The sequence below is a fragment of the Mesitornis unicolor genome, unplaced genomic scaffold (assembly GCF_000695765.1).
Source record: "Mesitornis unicolor isolate BGI_N332 unplaced genomic scaffold, ASM69576v1 scaffold12118, whole genome shotgun sequence".
NCBI classification, from domain to species: Eukaryota; Metazoa; Chordata; class Aves; order Mesitornithiformes; family Mesitornithidae; genus Mesitornis; species Mesitornis unicolor.
In genome coordinates this window covers 43,895-62,375 of record NW_010199822.1, presented here as the reverse complement: position 1 = coordinate 62,375, position 18,481 = coordinate 43,895, and the positions used below count along the sequence as shown (strand labels likewise).

At 38.1% G+C, this 18,481-nt stretch overlaps 1 protein-coding gene across 1 annotated transcript in view; it reads left to right on the top strand.

The window, feature by feature from the left end:
* Nucleotides 1-18,481, top strand: part of LOC104544637 (reelin-like) — a gene marked incomplete at its 3' end in the record, with an annotated part of 89,624 nt that overhangs the window by 30,634 nt on the left and 40,509 nt on the right. Inside the window, exon 3 of the mRNA XM_010189561.1 lies at nucleotides 2,692-2,827. Coding sequence (XP_010187863.1) covers nucleotides 2,692-2,827 — 136 coding nt within the window. The remainder of the gene's footprint in view (nucleotides 1-2,691; nucleotides 2,828-18,481) is intronic.

Sequence of the window (18,481 nt, the reverse complement as noted above, 5' to 3'; positions counted from 1 at the left end):
TATTGTAAAAATTATAACAATAAATTATTAATAAAATATAAAGATAAAATGGTGATAAAATGGTAACGCTGGAATTTTGAATACTCTCTGTGCAATTCATTGACTTTTTTCTGAAAAAATTTGAATTATTTGGTTTTTCATTGTTTAGAATTTATTCCAGTCACTGCAAAGTTGTTATCTTTTTAAACTGTAAATCAAAGGAAAAAGAAATTCTCCACAGATGTTTTATGTGTTTGATGTATTAGACACATTTTTGCAGCCTACTGCCTGAAACCTAGAGAATTCATTAACTCACAAGTTGCTGCCAAGGGGAAAAGTGGTCACATTTCCCAAGCTGATGTGCCTGTCCCCCAGCTGGGGGATGTGGTTAGGGCTGGCTTTGTCCTCCCTTGTATTTGGCTGGCTCTGGAGAAAGGGGAATTTCTTCAAACTGAAGGGCTGTTCCTGTTCCTCTCCTGACAGCATCTGTTATTTAATTAACCTGCTGAAGTCTGTGGCTGGCTCTGTTTCCCATTGTGCAGCCAGAGATGATGATAGATGAGAGTTTGTGCTCTGCATCAGCCTCAGAGACCCTGTCCCACATCACTGGAGTCACTGGCCTTAGCACAGACTTCAAAGAGGAACAAGACCCACAACCTCGGGAAAGAAGCGGAGTTACCACCTTTCACCCCCAGAAAGCAAAGCAGTTGACTAAATGCCACTCACCCTGCAAGGGACCTCTCTGGACATAGTTTTGGACACATCTGTCCCAACAGGGCACCCCTGGAGACACTTCAACAGTGAGAGCAGGGCAGTGACCCTGGGTGCCAGTAAAGCAGAGTTCTTTCTGGGTGTTAATGCTCTCAATTAGCCAAGGAAGGCAAATAAATACTTAATATGGCAGTACAGCATGGCAAGAGATGGCCAAACCTCTTCTGCATCTAAGTGTCTTGCAATAAAGAAGAGTCAGTAAAATACCATCTCTCTGGGTTTCCCTACTGCTGCTCTGCAGAAAAGAGGCTGCAGGGGAGCCTGAGCCTTTTATGTGACCATCTTGACTCAACAGGCTTTGGCATTGCTTGGGGATTGGAGCTAAAGGGTGCAACTGCATGAATGGTGGGAGACCTCATCAGTGGGAAACTTGAAAATCCCAGAGTGAGAAGACTGTGGTCATTTTGTAAACAATGCTGGCATCATTGACAGCACCCACTGCCTCCTCTCATCTCTGGGACAGGTTACTTAAACTCACTGTGGCTTCAATTCTCCCCCCAAAAGTTGAAGCTGGTTCAGAATTTGATAGCCCTCAGGATAAATAACATATGTAACCCTGAGCTACATTCTGTGATCCTCACCAGTACCTGAATGGGATTTCAGATGTTGCTTTAGATCTATAAAATGCTAAACGGTTTGCTTGTCAGATGGCCATGCTGCTGGCATGGCATGGAGCAGCGTGTGTGCGTCGGAAAGGATTCATCCCCCTCCTTGGTGGAAATCTCTTGCTTGCAAGCTCCTTCCACCTTTGGATCTGTGAGGGCTTAAGAGAAATTGCTAGGGTCATATTTCAGAAGAATTACCACAAAGAAATGTTACAGAAGATTCTGAGAGACAGAGATGGCTTTTACTTCTCTGTTGTTGTTTGAATCACAACAAGTAAATGTAAGAAAAACCAACCACTATAAACTCTCTGAGATACAGTCATCTCACAGCTAACAGGAACCTTGTTGAACTCAAAGGTCCCTGCTACCATTTGCTTTTCCTTTTGATCCTATCAGCAGTGTATCAGCCCATGTCACTATTTTCTGAACTGGAGGTTCAATATTTGAAGTAACCTGGATCAAGGCATTTCCTCCTGATAAGTACATTTAAAAGAATAGTTTCAATGTTTACTGTTTAATGTACTAGGATTAAAGGTGTAGTAATCCACTCAGGTAATATTGGCTTACTTTAAGCCAAACGATGTTAAACAAACAACCAGGTTTGCACTAATCTGTAGGAAACTGTAGAAGGGCTCTGAAGGGGAGAAGATTGGTGTTTGATATTTTTTTTTGTTAAAAATACAATTCTTTTGTCTAATGATGCACTGCACTGAATTCCAGAGGGAGGGATTAGTAGATGACATTTACATTCATCCATGTATTAGAGGCTGATTAAAAAAAAAATCAAAGGAATATATACTGCTAAAACTGCTGAAGGTTGCTGCTTTTATTTCAGATCAGAAGAGTTCGTGAATTCAAAGCTCATCTGCTTTTTTCCAAATAGATGTGCCTGTCTACTAAAAGATAGCACCTTTTCCTAAAAGCTTCATATTGCTTATTAAAACATAGCATTTTTTTCTTCAGGTTTTATTTTCTTTTAGATCTGTAATGTGTGTGAAACAGGTAATGGAATGACATTGATTTACAGCAGCTGTGATCCAGCTCCTCCTTTAAAAATGCAAAAAATTCCTCTGGTATTGGTCTTATGAAGAAGGCCGCTAGTAAATACATGGAGCTTTGTAGTAAATACAAAGTCAGCCTTGGCTAAAGCAAAGGCCAGCTCCAATGTTTCCATTGGCATTAATTCTAATTACTCAGTGGCATACTCTTGGGGTTTTTTTTTCATTCCGTGTTGCCATGATGAAACACATGGCAGATGTATTTCTCGGTCTGTTAGCACCTTGCAATGAGCCATTAACATGTGTTACTGTTTATCTCCCCTGTGTCTTTCTTGTAGGAATTATGTCTGACCACCAGTTTGGAAACCAGTTTATGTGCAGTGTGGTTGCGTCCCATGTGAGCCATCTCCCCACTACAAACCTCAGTTTTGTTTGGATTGCTCCACCTGCAGGGACGGGCTGTGTCAACTTCATGTACGTATACACGCAGTGCCTATGGGAAGTTAATCACGTTGGAAATAATGAAATAATGACATTATCTAAGCTGCTTGCACCTTATGGATCAAGGATTCAGTTCTGCAAAGTGTAGACTTTAATATGAATAAAGTATATTGAGTTCTTCCTGGCTGAAGAGTTTTCGTGCATATTAGGACGTTATATTTCAAAGTGTGTAAGAAGGAGATAGTGTTTTGTAATGTCGTCAGAGAAATAATAGCATGCCATCATAGCATGCCATAAGAGGAATAATGTACATCAATCAAAGTAGATCGCTGATCCTTTCAGTATACAGCACATTTGCATTGACACAATTTTTTTACCTGTTGCATTTAATAAGAGTTAGAATATCACTCAGATGTATTATTGAGATTGTAAGCATCAACATAAAATACAAGTATTTGAGGAGTAGTCATACTCAAGTTTTTACTGTTCCTAATAATAAACACTTTTAACTTCTGCTTAATTCAGCTCATTTACAACCTGGAAAAACCCAAGAGGACATTTGTACAGTTTTTTTTGTAATTTGTTTTAGAGACCTAAGTCATTTGATGATTTAGTACCATATAAAGTGCCAACAAGTTACGCCGCTTAATATGAATTATAGAATATATATTAATATATTTTGCCTTAATGTAATTTCTAATTATTGTTCCCAAAATTTTGGTAGATCAGATTTGAGAAAGAAAATACACCTAGAGTGGAGTTGAAAGTAGAAAATATTTCAGATTTGACCTGTTCATAGAAAAAAAGCCAGACTGCTTCCTGATTCGATAAGTGAGCTGTTGCAGCATTTCAGTGTGAGACATTTTCTGTGTCCCTGTGACTGTCCTGTTTGCCAAAACAAATTTTCCTCTGAGTATTATTCCTTTTCTATCTAAATTGGGAAGCTGCAGGTAAGTTCCCCACATAATGAAGTTGTTCTACTGTAAAAAATTAAAAATGAGTAATTTCTTTGAGAATATAGGTTGCTGATTGTGAACACAGTACCTGTTGATCAACTGCTCTTGTGTCTTGGATGTTTCCCTTTTCCTTCATAACGCGTATTTTTTTGCCTGTACTATTACTGTATATTATTTATTAGCTGCAATGACAATATCAAGACAATTTTATTTCTAGCTTTTTTCTTCTAAACATTTAACAGTGAATTGGGGAAAGAATTACTTTTGATGAGTGTTAACTAACTTCTGAGAAAGTATTTGTTTTTCATTAACTTCTACAATGTACAAGAGAAGCTGTTTACAATATTTAAGATTCCTATTCACTCTTCGACAAAAGTCGAATTGGATTAAATATTTGGGGACATACTGTCACTCTTTTACCGAAATTCTCTGTCAGAAAAATTAGCCTCATAAAATAGTTATATATACCTTGAGGAGATCTGTCAGCTGCTTTTTTTCTGTGGAAAATCTGTGAATTTTTACTTCCTTTAATTCCTCTCTAAAAATAGCTTCCTTTGTTGATTAAGCTAAATTTTGTTCTTTGAGCTGCCTGGGAGAAATGAGACATAAGATATGCATCTATTCTGCATACTCTTGCTTACTCCCTTTTTTTCTTGGATTTTTGCTTTTTCTGGTATACAAGAAATAATTTTTGGTCCTAGCTTGCATGGTGACTGCAAATCTGTTTGTTTATATGAGATGTACCTCTCCATTTTAAGTTTTGAGATCAGTTTATAAACAGTTAGTTGTTTTTCTGAGACTGATTTTTTGTCCATGGTTTCATATTGGGTTTTTGTGTTCATGTTTGTCGTTGTTGAAGAAGAGCTGACGAATAGCTTTATAGAAACACAAATACTACTATGACTGCTGATTCCCATTTATGTGAAATTGAAGGGACATTTTCTAAGGCAGTAAGTGCCTGCCTATCTTAAATCAATGGAAGGTTCATCACTGGCCTCAGTGGAAACAGAGTTAGGTCAGCACCGAATAGTTTTGGAAATCCAACCTGTAATCCCCTGTTTGTATAAGCCATAATGTGCATTAGCACCTCTTCACAAATGGTGTTGGTTCCATCACGTTAGTAAAGTTCTTAGCCATGCTGCAGCATGCAGAACATACATAGCAGAAATCTGAATTTAATCTTGACTATGTACTTTGCAGTGGGGATGAACGCCCATATATGTCAGCACGCTGAGTGCAGCGACACCAAAAGTGTCCTTGCTGTCCACAAGACTGGCAGGGTTGAGAGATCTGATCCTGCACTGATAAGCCCAAGAATGCAGCTTCTCCCAGGGTCCCTGGCCCAGTTGTCCATCAGTTTCAATGGCTTTACAGACTGCCTCACCCCATGGTATAAGGATGCTCCATGGGTGATACTCGTTTGTCTTTGAGTATGAGCAAAATGATGCAGTTATATCAGTTTGGTGCCCTGTAGAACAAATTCAGACAAGAGTGGAAAGGCTTAGCTTCTCCAAAGTTGGTCTTTACTCCAGGATCACACTTGACTGCAGGGCTTCTGGGGACATGTGATCATCAGTTGGAAATTAAAGGAGGAGGAATATGTTTTATATCTAATCGTCCTTCTCAGTTTCTCGTCAGCCACCCACGCTTTCTTGCCTCAGCTGTTGTTTCCCCTGCCTACTAAAACACAAGTTGCAGCAAACAAAGCTATTTTTTTGGTGTGGTGTTAGTCTACCCATCTTACCCAATTCTCTGACTTCAAGACTTCCAGAGACTTGACTCTGCCTTCTTTATCTCCGTTTGCCCCTCTGTAGCAAATAATTAGCTTGAACAAGGTTTTTTATCGCTTGACACTAACTACCAGTCTAGTTTAAATTTAATAAAAATTAAATTAAATTAATTTTAATTTAAGTTTAATTTAACATAAATTGAAATAGTTACAAAGGGTACCTTAATTTATAGATACTGTCAGCAGTGCAACAGAGGTAAGAGCTTCCTACACTGTTGCCAATACTTCTGTAATTCAGATCAGCTCATTAGTCTTTGACCTCTCTGGGGATGAATAATAAGGTTATTAATTAGCACCAGTTTTGATGGTGCAATTTTTGCAGTGTTGATATCTCTCCTTAGTCACTTCTCAGGAGGAACTGGACAAAAGTCACCAGGCAGATCTCCCAAAGGCCACTGCACAGTTTATTAACTCCTTATACTGTTGACCTGCTCTGGCTTCCACTGGAAACATGGACACAACAAAGAGAAATCATAACCCTATAGCTGGCATGGACAAAATTCCCTTTCATTTCATCCATGCTTTTTGGTGTGCTCTTCTAGAGCTCAGTCCTGAAAATTACTGAACCCCTACGAAACAAGATTTATGTGGTTATGCTGCCAGTCTGTTCTTTCTGGTAGACCAAACAAGTGTGACAAAGGAGTTGGGGTATCAAGATATTAAGTTCCATAAAAATCAGCAGCCAGTAGAGCATTTATACCAGTTAATCTGGGCATTTTCAGTAACAATCCTAATTGTCTGAAACTACTTCTATGAAAACTCAGGAAATAGCCATTTTGTTACATTCATCATGTGCAAGCTGTTGTTAATTCCCCCCATTTTTTTGGGTCCAAGTACCTTATTATGGTTAACAAATAAATATTTAGAAGACTCTTTTGTAAAATACCCTTCTAACAGAAAACCTGAAAGCTGCTGGTCTCCGTGTAGTACATCTCAGTGTAATCCTCTAGTATTTTTTCACCACAGATACCTCAGGGTGAGCTGAGGAAATGAAAGCTAAAATATATCCTTTATTGCCAAATACTTTCCTTAACAGTAACTTAAGACTGCTTTAAACAGGTGTTGAGCATCAGGGACTCCCAAGCAAATTGCCGGGATCTGTAAATGGTGTTTACCAGCAAAAAGTAGCAGGTCCTCCTTTAAACTATTGAGTTGTTTCTTTGATTGTGTATAAATTTGTAAAACATTATCTTAATAATCTTTCAGTTCCACTGTTAGTAATTTCTGCTCTGAGCTCACTAACCTAGTTAAAGCTCAGCTTGTCAGGAGGATAATGGCTGTTAAGCAGGGTGGCAAGGTGGGTTACATCTAAGGTTAAGCCTGTTGTTTTATACATAGCTTAACTTACTAGTTTGTAAAAGTGATAAAGCTGACCTAAATTGCAAAAGCATATTGTGTTTTGACTATCAGCATGGTTTATTGCAGAAGTTCCAGCTACTGTATTAAATAGAAAAGGTTGATATAGAAATTATTTTGGAAAAAAGTGTTTTTCTTATACAGCTGTTTTTGCTAGCCATTGAACGGGTATCTTACAATTCTAATTGTGTCTGTTGATATATTCACTATCATCAGATTTCAAAATATATTTATCAATTTGCAAGATTTTAATTCTGCACAATATAATTTGTTAGATATTTTCTGATCATTAAAGCATTATTTGAAAGCTACCTACCAAAGCTGGGCTGGACTTCTGTAATGCTGTCTGTCTGAGTCTGTAGGCAGTGTCTAATAACCCATGTAAGAGATGTGACATATCATAAATGATCTTAAAGTTCTGTACATTGAGAAGTCTTTGAAAGAGTTAATATAGAATGGAATGGAATGGAATGGAATAGAGTAGAATAGAATAGAATAGAATAGAATAGAATAGAATAGAATAGAATAGAATAGAATAGAATAGAATAGAATAGAATAGAATATTTTGGTTGGAAGGGACCTACAGCGATCATCCAGAAACTGCCTGACTAATTAAAGTCTGACTAAAAGTCAAAGCATACTGTTAAGGACATTGTTAAGGGCCAATTGTATATTATTTGACACCTAATTAGCACAGTTTATGGTGCAAAAAGCAGAAAGAGGACAGGAATAACAGTGATAGTGTCCTCCCGTAAAGACAGAGATCCTGTGCAGCTAAGAGAGCTGTGGTTGCTGACACAGGGCACTGACACATCACTTCTGAAGAAGGAGCAGCTGGTTCCCAGCACAGCTCCTGGAAAAAGTTTGAGACTGAGTGGTGAGGCAGACAGCTGAATTACTGAAAGAAACTTGGAAGAAACTTTCAAGAGAGGAGATGTGTTCTTCACTGAGAGTGTGCCTTTTGCCATAATCGCCTCATGATACGACCTCTTTCTGGGAAATTTGTAGTACCTTGTTCCAGAACTGGTCTTTTCATGCCCATGTGCCTGCTTCTAGGAACTGGCAACTGTGTTAATGGATGAACTTGAAATATCATGCTGTACAAACACTACAGAACATAAAGACTGTGATTGAGAGGCTTGGTTGCCTATTTAAAGCATTTATAGAAAACCTATGATAAGAATTATGGAAATATTGAATAAGCATCCAAGAAGATTACCTGGTTTGCTATGTTAGTCCTCTAGCCAGGGTGGGAAAGGGATATATTGTCTGAAGGAACCACACACCCCTGGTAAACCGCTTAGCTAAACTGCCATTTAAGACACTGTTTACTGTTTTTTTTTTTCATTTTTTTTGGAAAGAAATACAGTGCAATACCTTCAAGATGAAGTAAATGATTATGTTTACTCTATACACAATGATAATACTCAAAAATATTAAAACTGGAAAGTAAGCAGAAAAGGGCAAATGTCCAAACTGAGGTCCTTTGGGTCCCTTTTATTTACATATAGGCATTCAACTCTTAGTTATATGGTCACATAAGTTTTTATTCCTCATGTTTTTAACAATGAAACAGAATTGTACAATTATATAAATTTACATCCTAGATGTTGCTATGATTGACAGTCTATGCAGTCAGTTGAAGAGTGTGTCATAATGCACATGGAAACCTTAATATATGGACAGCCTTAGCTTTGGGGTTCTGTGAAGCACCAGCTCCCTGCTGCAGTTAAGTTCTGCTTTTCTCTTCCTATCCTTTATTGCAAGGCAAAGGGGAAGCAGGATATTTCTTACCACTCTTTTTCATATTGGTGTGGACTCTATTTGAGACAAGGGTTGTACAGGCACCAAATAATATACAGTCCTTGTTTACAATCAGGGTAGTTCTGACATTAGCCCAGTGTTGCAGTGATTTTATTTTTCCTTATTTCTTGTAATTTATGCCTTGTGGAAAAAAATAAATAATCAGTAATTGTTCCTTGTTGGTGTGCCAGTTTAGTGGAACTAAGAGGAAAAATTACTCCTTTGCTTGGTTTTCCACTTCCCTGGGTAGAGGCATTGTTGTGGTGTCAATCAGCATTATGTGTAACATTCTGAAAATCACAAGCCAATATTTGATTCAGATCTTGGCTCTAGTCCCATTTTGATGTGGTGCCCAGATTACCTCCTTCATCTTCTGTGTTTGTTTTTTCCAGCGAAATGGAAACACTGTTCATGGATTCATTGTGGCTACTCTAAGTATGACCCCAAACAACATAGACTCAACTGACTGTGAAGAATTGGATTTAGCTTGTCTATTAGTTTTGTCTTAGTTTTGTCTATTTTGTGTGGTAGTACAAGCAGACAGAAATGACCAATAAGGAATTCTGAGTGTTTTCAGAAACTCTGTTAGCTGAAGATGGTAGCACAAAGTCTGTTGTGATGGGGCAAGATTCAGAAGTGTTCAGAGCAAAGAAAGAAAACCATGAGGAAGGATGGAAGCTGTTTGCACCTGATTTTTCACTCCTCAAAGAGATTTTAATTTGATTTCAACTGAAGATAGGATAAGTACATATCTCGAGTTAAGTATTTATATGTGAGCTATGTGTCTGTAACTCCCTTGAGGTGTAATCTGGTCCCATAGACCTCTAAGGCCTGACATTCAGTTCTACACCTAGAGAGAGGTACCTGCAAGTTTAGAACATGTCTGTAGCTCTACTAGTTTCCTTAGGATGTTGCAAATTATTTTAGATATATTTAGGCAGCTGAATCAGCCCAGACAGACTCAGCTGCCTAAACATAAGCAAATGCCAAATGATGAAAATGAATTTTTCATCCCCACCGCCCTCAACAATCAGTAGCTTTGTCTGTGTCAAGAATTTCCAATGAGTGAGCTGCTCAGTGATTGAAATCTGCTGAAGGGTATTTTAAAAAAAAAAAGCAACTTTGAAAAGTTCATAAAATCTTTCAATCTTTTCCTTGGAGGTAAAACCAGTTGTCTAATATTCTCTTAGATGTCTGATTCTCCTACTAAAAGCCCACCTTAACGAGAGAAATGTTTAGTTTTAATGTTTTCTCTAAGTTTGCAGACAACTGGCCATTTGCTGTTTTAGGCTTCTCATGCTGTGCAGGTACAATAAAAGCAGAACCAACAAAGCCAGGAAGAATGAGTATGTGAACATAAAAATAAAAGAACATGACAAATCTATTAATAAGTTAGTTGGAGTCAATTCAAAAGACGAGCAAAAAAGCATAAAATGATACTTTCATCTACATTGTGTAATGTCAGAATAGAAACTGCAAGATGATACAATGTTAGGATGGTTTCTTTTCTTCATATGATACAAATTTAATATATCATGTACTTGTAATGTATGATAACAGAAGGAAGCTCAATATAGCCTTTGGCTACTCTGTTAAGATTTTGGCATGGTTCCATGTAGGACTCTGGCACCTCCTGCATGAAAGAAAATTAAATTCAGTAATTTTCTACTGGTATTATCTAAATAATAAAACAATCATTGTGAGAATTACTTCCCTTCTTACAAATGTTCATTTGGCAATTCTAGAAGCAGAGATTAGATTTTACTTTCTTCTCATTTTGAGCAACATACCCATTATTTTTTTACATGAGACCATCAATTCACAATCCACAGTACAGTTATCAGTAATTGTGTTTAATATACTCTCTTTAACTTTATTTTGCTCTCTCTGAAATTTAACCTCAGGGTTATTTTTCAGAGCATATTTTAGTTCATCAAGAACGCAGATCTTTGTTTCATTCAAGGAGGTGCTTTGTCTTCCCCTTTTCCCAAGATGGCTTAATTTTGAAAACATGACTAAACTATAAAATGTATTACACACACTCCACCAGTTTGCCTCCACTAGTAGGTTTTCCTCTGTAACAGAGAAATTAAGTGAAATATCTTTTGGCTGCTGATAATCAATTGATAACAAACCTTTTAAAATTACATCCTTGAAGAAATATGCTTAATGAAATAGGCATGAAACTGTTTTTGCAAATTCTTTTGGAAATGTTGGTTATGTGGAGAGTGAGCAATAAACATAAATGGAACCATTCTGTAGGGGTAAACATATGGTGCATAAAAACTCTAGTACAATCAGAGGCAGAGAGCAATTGTATGAAATGTTTTAGGAAACTGAATTTCAGTACTGCAGACAAGCCTGTACAACTGGACATTGTGTCGGTGTGGAAGCCCTTTGTAGCTCTGGAATGTCCCCCTGGTTGACTGAGAGAGTCTGATCATTTCAATGCCGTCTCTTGGGTGGAGAATACAGCAAGTGTCCAGTGCATGAATGACTTTGAGATAAGTGCATTGTTTCTATACTTCTTTGGGAACCACTTGACTTCTTGCAAGGACTATTACTAAATAACTTCGTGAAGAGCTCAGTACTGCAGGATGCTGAGCGCTGGCCTTGATCCAGCAGAGCAATCATGCATGTCCATGCTGTCGTCAAAGGCACAGCAAACACATTTTGTATTTTTTTAAAATTCATGCTTTCAGATTACTTGTTTGAAATTTTGCTCTGTTTGTGTACACAGCAGAGGACAAGTAAGGACGCTCAGTCCATATTCTCAGCTCACACGAGTTAACTTTTCTCTCCTCGTTTTTTTGGATAAACTTTAATAGAGCAATCTACAATGTGTTATGTAGATGTGCAGTAATGTGCAGCAAGACTTCATGTATATGCATAAAATGTAAAAACTTGGATATTCTGAATGTGAAAATTCAATTTGGCAAATTTTCTATGCTAAGATGTTCTCCTCACATCTAGTTCTAGTGAAAGTTTAAAAAGCAACAAAAGAAAGAACTCTTACACTTGAAGATATCAAAAACATTAGATCTGCTTTTGCTGCCCACATGCCGGAAAAATTTGGATTTGAATAATCAGAATGACCATGGCCTCAAACTAGCTGACAGAGTACACTCTAAAACATCTCTCATAATTATTTTTTAAACTGTATTTAACAATAGGGTGTATCCTTCCCTTCTTAGTTTGAGAAACTTAAATATATTATTAATATTTAGATAATTCTTAACTGTGGCTACATGATGAAATATAATTCAATTTGTTTATTAATATAAATAATACAATAATAATAATATAGAAAAAGATTACAGAAGAAATAATAAAATATAATAATACTTCTATAACCTCAGCATGTACATTATAAGGATGTCATCAGGATAGAGCTGCATTATGAAAATAATTTATAGTATCTGTCTTTATCTGATTTTTTTTTACGGTATTCACAAATGACAGTTAATTCTTTTGATACTATTCAGAATGCAAACAATGCTTATATGTAGAGGTCTGTGTATGATCATGTTGTGATTTATATATGTTAATGAGCTGTATCCTCCAGAGGCAAAGGCCTTTGAGGTCAGGAGATCTCCAAGGCTTGCAGAGGTTTCTAACACAATCATTATTTGACAAGTAAAAGAGAAATCATATGGAGGTAAATGAAATAGTAAATGTTTATTCCCTTGCTTTGTTTTTCTTCCATTCCTGACATTTTAATAGCTAGCTCTCTCCCTTTTCTCCACTGTCTTGCACTACTTGTCCTCTGGAAAAATGAAAGTCATTCCTGAGTGACTACTGCATGGGGGAGACATTCCTGAATCCAGCGCTGCATCTCTGTCTTCTTTCTTTTTCTCTTATGCCCTGGAATTTACCCTTTTTTAAAACCCCTTTGATAGGTGGCAGCATCATCAGGGTGATCATAAGGACAAGGGGCAATGGGAGCAAGCTGGAGCATAGGAGGCTTCATCTGAACATAAGGAAAAACTTTTGCACTATGGAGGTCACAGAGCACTGGAACAGACTGCCCAGAGAGGTTGTGGAGTCACCTTCTCTGGAGACATTCAAAACCCTCCTGGACGCATTCCTGTGTGACCTGATCTAGGTGATCATGCTCTGGCAGGGGGGTTGGACTGGATGATCTTTTGAGGTTCCATTCCAGCTCCTAACATTCTGTGATTCTGTGATCAGCATCATCAGATGTCATCTGATGATTATGACATAGTGATCTTGCAATGGTGGATGCCATAATGATGTCACTCTCTCCATGTTTTCCATTCCACTATGATACAGAATTTATCACCTAGGAGAAGGCTTGGAGATCCTATACAAATGCAAATAATAATAAATTTAATTTTAAGAGCAAATAATTGAAATATTTTACATGCCATTTTCTGGCTGTTGTTACTGATTAATGGCTGTTCTCATAATGGGTATTTTACATATACAACACAACTGTCACATTATGAAAGAGGGTTTTCCTAACATGGCATTATTCCCCTTATCGTTCTCAAGTGGCTTGAATCATTTAGTTCTTATTAGAAATATAACAAACATAACATTTTCTCTTACAGCCTTCTAAATATCCCTTTTCGTTCAATATAAGCTGTTTAGCCCAAGTTGTAACGTACATTTACTTGAGATGTTTTCTGAGAAGCGTTTTTGAAGTCTTAAACAGTAAGCAGCTCTCCAGCAATCTCTGTGATTTCCCACTCAAGCAGGGAAGAGTTTAAAATAGCAAGTTTGAAGAACTGAATAATGGAAGAAAGCCAACATCTGTCTCTTTTTCCAGTACCTCACTAGTTTGAGGTCAAATTTTGCCCACATATGACACAACAGTTGCAGTCAGGAACCAAAACTATGTTCCATAAAAGCACACCCAGCTACTATCAGGAATTAGTGTTTATACAAAGGATTAGAACTGATATGAACAAATTACTCTGCAAAACCTACTTACATATTCAAAGAGCAATGTCCTAAACATCCTAAAATACAAAAGATAAATAGTAGAAACACTTCCAATCAATATCACAGCCTGTTTTGCAAAGCAGTGAAGACGTTAGGGCCGTAATTTGAATGATGATTTTAACAAGCAAATAGAAAGAGAGAATATGTATGTTGAGTTAAGCTGCATAAAGCCTTTCTTCTAAATCCAGATGTAGGCATTAACTTGCATATTTGAGATGGCGTGCTTATTTGCTAAGTGCAAAGATGGTTAGAAAAAGGCTTTCCTGACTGAAGATAAAAGCTGGAGTACTCTTTAATTTTGGTTACTGCCAAGCTTATTTCAACAACCACAATAGTTATTTGGCTCCATACCAAAAAGTGGCAATACAGTACTTACATGTCTATGGATCAAAATTAGATGAAAAATTGCTGTTTCTCATCTCCAAAGCCATTTGCTGCACATTTTATAGGCCTCAAGATGCCTTTTGTAATATGTGATAACAGAGCCAACTGAAGCATCTGCCTGGGAAGAGATTACTTTAATTATGGACTCAATGTCCTATTTTCTGCAAGTGTTCCCCGGAGAATTTCTTATTGCTGGATGAAAGGTGTTATGATGCACATTAAAACCTACAAGTCAAACAAAAGAGGTTGTAAAAGTGAGACAAGGACACCCATAAAGTCTCCAGTCTTGTAGTCAGTGGTTAAAAAGAATGAACCCTGAATTCTATAATGATAACTTTTTAATTATTCTAACACCTGTTAAAATACATTTCCGGTAATGTAGAGAAAAAAATGAATGTTAAAAAACATATCCTTCTTTCCTAATCCTGTATTGTTTTGTAAAATTGATTGATCTGTAAGTCTTTAAAATACTCATGTTTTCCTTTTAGTGTTTTCAACATCGTAGTGGTTACTAATGATGTAATGTGAAAAATGCAGCAAAGAGGTTTCTTGTTAGCTTCTATTTTTCTAACATGCGAAGTTTCTTGTCATTAAGAATTCATTTGCCTTCCGCTGTAGTATCATTGATCACAATTAACTCACTTGATATTAAAGTGGATATGCTGCATGCTCCCATAGAAATTCTGTGTAAATCACCATTGATTTAGCACAGTTTAATGGCTACTTAAAATATTTGTCATTCTCTCTTTATCAATTAGAAGAAAGCCTAGAGATCTTCATTAGCAGCTGTTGGAATGATAAGCTAAAAGTTTTTCTTCACACTAAATATGATGGAAGAGCTGTAAAGATGGCTTGAAGATGCTGTGACAGCATATGAGACACTGGGAAACTTCCCCATAATTTGTGAGACTGCCAAAATTAAAAGGGAAAACAACATCTCCAGAACATACTGAAGTTTAATAAAATTTAATTTCAAGTGCATTTAAATCGGAGGACCCTGTCTGATGGCATTTGGGTGTACAGCCTCTTTGATCCTGTACAATTATTAGAGAGGTTTATTCCCTTAAAACTGTAAAGTGAAAGCAATGCTTATCCTCTATAAATAACATCAACTAACATTAGGGTTTTCTCAGTTTGCTAATTTTACTGTAACTGTCTTTACTGAAGCAAAACCAAGTCTGAAAAGGCTGTTACATAGACGGTACTTCCCTGTATGAGCAAAGGTAGCATGGAGATTTCACAGCTTAGGAAAGGGAAGGATTTAGGTAGCCATGCAGCTTCCAGCCCCAGGAGGAGATCCGCACCTGGGGAACAGAGTGTGTCGGGTATGGGTCACATGTGTCTCTTCTTCATGGTTTCCTACACCATTTCTGGTGTCTGGGAATAACCTGCCCTGTAGTCTACCTGCCGCGTAGCCTAAGCTTGTAAATCTGTTTGTACTGTGGCATGCCGGTGACTGTGGCTTAGAGTTACCTGAGCTGCATGGCTCACTAACTTCCATGGTTTACTGAAGTGACTGAAGCCACTTTGCTTGGAGATGGATTCAGGACATTGATGACAGATAGATGTGCAGCAGCATGGCTCGTCAGACACTGGAGTCCTTTCTGGGAGTTTGGGAGAGTTCCCTCTGCCTTCATCAGGCTGTGGAAACTACACGTGCCTGAGTCCATATGCCTAGGAAATTTTCGGTAAGGCACCCGATGCATCTGGAGCTCGACTCCCTGGGCTGCTGTCCCAGGCTCATGTGCCCTACATACCACCAGATCCCCTTGCAGCATTCAAGTCATCCTGAAAGTTATGTGAAATTTCAGCCACGATGTCTGCAGGGGCAAACATTTCAGCTGTGACACTTTACCTTGCCAGCAGCCACAAAATCTGTTTGGGTATTTTCCTGCTTGCCAGGGAGAGCTGACCTTTCCTTTGGGTGAAGTGCCCAGCTTTGGAGCTACTGTCCCTTCACTCCAGGAGCTGCTGTCCCTTTGCTCCAGGAGCTGGCACTGTTCTGTGGGTCACCAATGTTCTTAGCCAGAGCTTTGTGTTTTAAATAGTATGGGCAATTAGGTCATCATTCCAGTTATCTATGTGAAAATTGTTGTCTTTTTTGTTTCAAGGAGTCTATTTTGGAGTGACCTCCACACAAAAAAGGTTCCAAGAGGCTGGACCTCTGTTGTTACTTAACATGACGAAAACATCACTACTTCAGAGAATGGTGATGTGTCTCCCAGTGGCTTTGAGCAATGGGTTTCTTACTCTGTGGAGTCTTTAACTTGTTAGGGGACTTTTCCTTTCTGGAGTCCAAGAGTCAAGTGAGTAAAGGGATGGAAAAGACAGCTCTGCTTCTGAGTCGCTCTGCCAGCTGATGTTGGCTGTAGCTCATGTGTCTCTCCTGCTAGCTTAGCCTGGCTGCAATGGTCACCTCTAGGAGGTCTCTGCCCATCTGGACAGGAGGCAATAACTGTGCTCTGGTGGCTCCTGTCTCCTCCATCAACAGAGATATGCAGCTTGGATTGCCAGGGGAAGGGAGGAAACGGTGTTCCCATCCCCCTACTCCCTTGCAAAGCCATGTGAGGTGTCCCTTGACAGGGAACCACTAGTTCAGTGCTGTACATGGACAACTATTGTCCATGCTGGCAGATGGGGAACATTGGCTTTATTTCTTAGAGGAGGGAGGGCAAATAGATCTGAAGTCAATGATGACACTGTCGTTGTTCTGAAGTACATCGAACATACATTTAATTTGCTCTAGCCCATGCAAGGATTTCAGTGCCTTTTACTAGGGAATATGAAATGTGGTCTCTTTCTTTTTGTGTGGCATTTTTTTTTTTTTTGTAACTGTCCTTCCCCCAGTAATGCACAGAACATCTCTGTAAGCCTTTTCACCTTCTTACAAGGCTCATTTGTAGCTCTCCTGTGGTAGCAGCATACCTGGCTATAGTGAAAAATTTCACAATCCTGGCAGAGCACTGTGGTCCCTGTTAGTAAGTCATGCTTCAGAAAAGTGCAAATTGTTTAATGTTAAATTTCTGAAGATGAATGCATTCCTCATGTATCTATTAGTAAATTTATTTGTGCATTTAAGGAGATGACTGTTGTGATACTGAAGCCAGATTTAAATCTAACTTTGCAATGCCATATGGCACAACCTGTAGGCACTAAGACATTGGGAGGTTGCCAGACTGATGTGGTGGATAAGTAGATTGTCATAAAAGTCATTAGTTTCAGTGCATTTAGATTGCACTTGGCCTTTTTTGTTGTTAAGCTCTTAAGGGTTGATCCTTTAATGCTTTGTTGTGATGCAAAAACGAAGCATCTCAGGAGGACACTTTATGGTTACAAATTGTTAGTAAGTGTTAGTTGAAAGAAATAAAAATAATAAAAAATGTCTAACTCTTGCTAGTATTTAGGATGTCAGGAATGTTTACTTATATTTGTAAAGGTATTTCCGTGATTGATTTGTAATACATCAGGGATCTAACTAGTCGCTAGGTTTACTGTTTGTTACTACGTTCAGAGCTCTGGGATACTTCTAGCTACAAGTCCCCTGGACTTGAAGACATAAAAAATATTTTTAAAAAGTCAGAAACAAGTATTTCTGAGGTCAACAGATGTTAACAGGATATAGATGACTATTGGATGACTGTTACATTTGTCAGTAAAGGTAGTTTAGTTTGGTAAATGTAGTTTATTTGCATTGGCAACTCATGGCTTTTGCTCTGTATCTGACTCATAGGTGGCTAAGCTGGATTTCAAAGCTGGGGTTTTGTCGCATTTTTGGCAGCAGAACTTTTCTGGTGCAGAATGTGACTTGAAACGTGAATTCCCATCTGGAGCTATCAGGACAGAGTAGTTAACCCTTCCCAAGGATGATCCCTTTTACCTGGGAGCCAGCCCTGGAGCTGTGCATGCCCTGGACCTCCAAGGGTTGTGGGACTGTCTTGCGGCTCTCAGCTGCATGGAGGTTTTGGGGTGTAGCTGGTAGATGCAGGAGCACTGAGCACCCAGTGACAGAGGGAAAAGTATGGGTACAAACCTCAGCTGAAACATGAACATTAAGCCAAGTGTGTGAAGTTTTCATGAGTTTCATTACATTTCCAGATAGCAACAAAATCATAGGATAAGTGAAGCTCAGTGTTTGCCAGCACTGGAAGCTTTGCATTATGCTATTTAACAGTGCTTTAATAATATCTTTAAGCTTCTAGATTATATTTGAAAAAATAATAAATAGAATTTTAACAAACCTTGTTTCTTGTTTGGTTTAAATCAGCAATATAATATTGTTATTAGGACTTATTCTTTGTGTGAAAGTTTGAGCACAGAATAGATTTCATGGTTGATTTATGAGTCACTTGAAAATATAGTTTATAATGACATTCTGACAGACCCTAAGCAAAATTAGCATAACAAATAGCAATGTAATAATACCTTTCGAGC